The sequence below is a fragment of the Cebus imitator genome, unplaced genomic scaffold (genome assembly GCF_001604975.1).
Source record: "Cebus imitator isolate Cc_AM_T3 unplaced genomic scaffold, Cebus_imitator-1.0 Scaffold8, whole genome shotgun sequence".
NCBI lineage: Eukaryota > Metazoa > Chordata > Mammalia > Primates > Cebidae > Cebus > Cebus imitator.
In genome coordinates, this window is record NW_016107323.1 from 1,927,227 (window position 1) to 1,931,311 (window position 4,085).

General features: G+C 37.3%; 1 protein-coding gene and 1 long non-coding RNA gene across 2 annotated transcripts in view; one reads left to right on the forward strand and one right to left on the reverse strand.

Annotated features, from left to right (window-relative positions):
* Nucleotides 1–4,085, forward strand: part of LOC119473033 — an 83,695-nt gene that overhangs the window by 73,417 nt on the left and 6,193 nt on the right. The window lies entirely within an intron of this gene.
* Nucleotides 1–4,085, reverse strand: part of SLC41A2 (solute carrier family 41 member 2) — a 150,942-nt gene that overhangs the window by 65,540 nt on the left and 81,317 nt on the right. The window contains exon 7 of the mRNA XM_017540553.2: nucleotides 3,526–3,673. Coding sequence (XP_017396042.1) covers nucleotides 3,526–3,673 — 148 coding nt within the window. The remainder of the gene's footprint in view (nucleotides 1–3,525; nucleotides 3,674–4,085) is intronic.

A 4,085-nucleotide genomic window follows, 5' to 3' on the forward strand; every position in this document is an offset into this window, starting at 1 on the left:
CGGGGTTTCACCATGTTGACCAGGATGGTCTCGATCTCTTGACCTCGTGATCCACCCGCCTCAGCCTCCCAAAGTGCTGGGATTACAGGCTTGAGCCACCGCGCCCAGCCAATATACACATTTTTTAAATAAAAATTAAATCATGAGTAATTTTATTTGCTTTTATTAAATTTTATTTTTATCACATAGATGTGTGTCATTAAAAAAGTACAGCTGGCATGGTGGCTCATGCCTGTAATCCCAGCATTTTGGGAGGCTGAAGTGAGAGGACTGCTTGAGACCAGTAGTTTAAGACCAGCCAGGTCAACATAGCAAGACCCTGTCTCCACAAAAGAGTAAAATTATTAGCTGGGTGGGTGCATGCCTGTCATCCCATCTGCTCAGGAATCTGAGGCAGGAGGACTGTTTAAGCCTAGGAGTTTAAGGCTGCAGTGAGTTACAATCAAGCAACTGTGCTTCAGCCTGAGAAACATGGTGAGACCCAATCTCTTAAAAAAAAAAAAGTGGGGGGGTATGTATAAGTACCATAAGGTTTATAATAAAATAATAGTCCCTAGCTCCACCTCCAGGTCCTGTTCTCTACTAGGATTTCTTTTTAACTTCTTTAGTAGTTTCTTCCGGCATTTAACTCAATATTTCAAATAACATGCTTATACTGCTATTTCTTCATTTTAAATTTTAGACATTTAGCAAATGACTTCCTACTATGGCAGATGAGGATTTGACCTCTCTTACACTTCCCTCCCCACTTTGATCCCTTCTCAAATCTCTTCCTCCCCACCACCCTGCTTATCTGGTTATAATTTCTGGTGAATTACTTAGGGTTGACTTTATTACAACAATGGAAATGTTATTAGTCACAGCTGAGCCACAGAGTGTATTACTGGTATTTTCACTTACACTTTTTGCTTTGCCTCATATTTTTCTTTACTTTTTAAGTTCCTATTACTAATTCAACCTTACATGTGTTACCAAGTTTACGAAGTACCTTTCAATCCAGTCAAACCCATCAATTCTACTTTTTTTTTTTTTTTTTCTCCTAGAGACCTTCCTCCTTAAGCCCCCTGTCCTCCTGCCAATCTGGATGACTGCCTGTCAAGCCCTGATGCACAGCTGTCAGTCAGCCTGTACCTTCCCACCAATACCCTGTTTGATCTTGGTCTATGTACTATAACAAAGTCCCAGTATTTCACAGGATCCTGTTGCCTGAATCCTCCAGGAAAAAAAGCAACCTACATTACAGAAAAATGAACCACATGCTGCCACAGAATAATTTCTTCTTTCCTGTGTCATCTTCTTTCTTATTTCCTAATTTTGATTGACCACACCTCCTTTCAGCTTTATACAAAAGGGTAGAGGGGCAGTAAATTTCATGAGATCCTGCCTGTCTGAAAATTTCTCTAGTCTTCTCTTACACATTATTGATATTGTGACTATGTTTAATGTTCAAAATAATTTTCTCCCAGAATTTTGAAGGGAGCAACACTAAAGTGAAGTGAACCAACACTAAAATGATCACCTGCCAAGCTGGGAGAGGACAGTCGCATGGGTGATCATTTTAGTGTTGCTACGGGACATCATTCTGGTTCCCAGTGCTTTATATATAACTTATTTTTTCTCTGGAAACATTTGGGATTCATGATAATATGCTTTGTTTTGGGTCCCTCCTACTTTATTACACTGGGTACTTAGTAAGCTCTTTCCATTAGGAAGCTCGTGTTTTTCAGTTCTGGGAATTTTCTTTTACTATTTATTTGATAATTTTCTCTCCTTATCATTCACTGCCTATTGTGTCTTTGCTTCATGGTTTGCTCTTCAGGAGGGTTTCTTTATCTTCCAACTTTTCTACAGAATTTGTTTGTTTCTGCTATTTACGCATTTTTTAATTCCCAAGAGCTCTTCGTGTTTTTCAAATCTTCCTTATTACAGCATTCTGTTCCTATATTATGAATGCAATAGCTTCTTTTATTTATCTGAGGATGTTGAGGAGTTTTTGAGAGAACTGATGGTACTTTCCTTGAGTACCATTTTTTTTTTTTTTTTTTGCACTTTTACGTTAGTGGCCTTTATGAAATGTCTAGCAATCCTTTACTGGCAGCTTGGCATACTTGGAGCTCTCTGTACGTGGGCAGAGTTTGTCAGCAAGTGGGGCACACAGAAGGCAATCAGATGGGCTTGCAGCTCTTTCATTAAAGGACTCACAAGGGTTAGTATTTACAGGTCTGATCTTTTGTGCTGGTGAGTTTCCCCAGGAATAAATTATCTATTTTTTTTTTTGCCTGGGGGTAAAAGGCTGTGGGCCAGCATTATACAAAGAAGAGAAAGTGGGATAGGGTTCTCATTATTCAGTATGTAGATTCTTACTTAGTCTTTCTACTTTTCATATAGTGCTTTAGCCACATCCTCACATGTATAGCTGTTTCTGAATCTAGAACCTCTCTGATTTAGGCTCTCCAGAGGTTATTCTTGTCCTCTGCCAGGGTGGGAGAGGGCAGTCACATGGGTGATAAAACTGGAGAAAGATTTTGGGGATCTAATTGCTCCTTACCTAAATTTATAACCAATCTTTTTCATTGCAGCTTTCAGATGTACTTGATGCCTTTAATTCCTCTTTCTGGGTTTCTGAATCTTGCTTCTGATAGGCAGTTACATTTCAGCTTTTTTCATTCTGCTCATTCAGTTAACAACTCTCCATCTGATTCCTATCTTCCTAATATTGTCAAATCTCTCACCCTGCTGCCTTCTTTGCTCCCTTTCTGTCTTTGTGGTTTTATAGCATTTTTATTCTCTTACTGTCATTTTAGTAGTTTCAGGAAGGAAAAAGATAGGTTTCTTAATCTACCATGTTTAATAGGAAATTCATACTCTTTTCTAGGTTGTTCTTTTCATCAGATGTGTAATGAACATCTTTCCACAGCAATAGAAATGCTATGTTATTTTAATGGCTGCTCTTCCATTTTGTGACTATATAATAATTTATGTGATCAATACCTTTTTGAAAGGCCTTTATGTCATTCTGTTTATTTTTGTTATTAAAAACTCTAGGGTGATGAGGATACTTGCAGCTAAATCTTTTACATCTGTCCTTAATTACATCTTTAAGTTCATCAGAGTCCTAGATATGGAAGTAGCCAATGGTATACACATTTCTAAGGCTTTCTGATACTCATCTGAGCAACTTAATATTCAGAATAAGTAATGTGCTTGTCAGGTTAACACAAACCTACACACACAAAGACAAACACCACTAAATTTTACTCGATCTGGTAAAGCTTTAGTTGGAGAGAAGTTTGAAACTGGTAGCCAAATCAGGTTCTTTACATCTACTAATTTCATTAATGCCTGTCATTTAAATCCCTTGTCATAATACTTCGGAGAATAATGAATTGACTATATAAAATAATTAACCTAAGAAATAAAAACAGGCAATTAATTTGTTTAAATATGCACATATGTGCATATAGAAGACAGACACACACACACACACACACACACATACACACACACACACATTTTAATACTAACCTACTTATAACCATAGCTGTTATGACAGGCTCCCAGCCTGAGTGAAGAACAGTTCTTGTGGCTGGATGTTTGGCAGCTATTATAATCCAAATAGGAGTTAGAGCCAAGAAAAAGACACCAACTAATGGAGAAATGTAGTAATAGGTCTCTAAAATTAAAAAAAAAAAAAAGAGAGAGACAACATTTCAATCTCTCTTCTATGTAGCAGATCTAAATTATCAACATTTACTAGAAGGTATGACACAAACATATTAACACACTATGCATTTTTGATAAACTTCAAACAAATTTATAACTGTAGATAAGGTAAAAATATTAAACAATGTAACTGAAAATAACACATTAATTCAACAAACATTTATTAAAATAGTTACGGAAACTACATGGAAAGAGCAATAATAATACAACAATAAGAACAACAGTAAGGCCGGGCGCGGTGGCTCAAGCCTGTAATCCCAGCACTTTGGGAGGCCGAGGCGGGTGGATCACGAGGTCAACAGATCGAGACCATCCTGGTCAACATGGTGAAACCCCGTCTCTACTAAAACTATAAAAAAAAA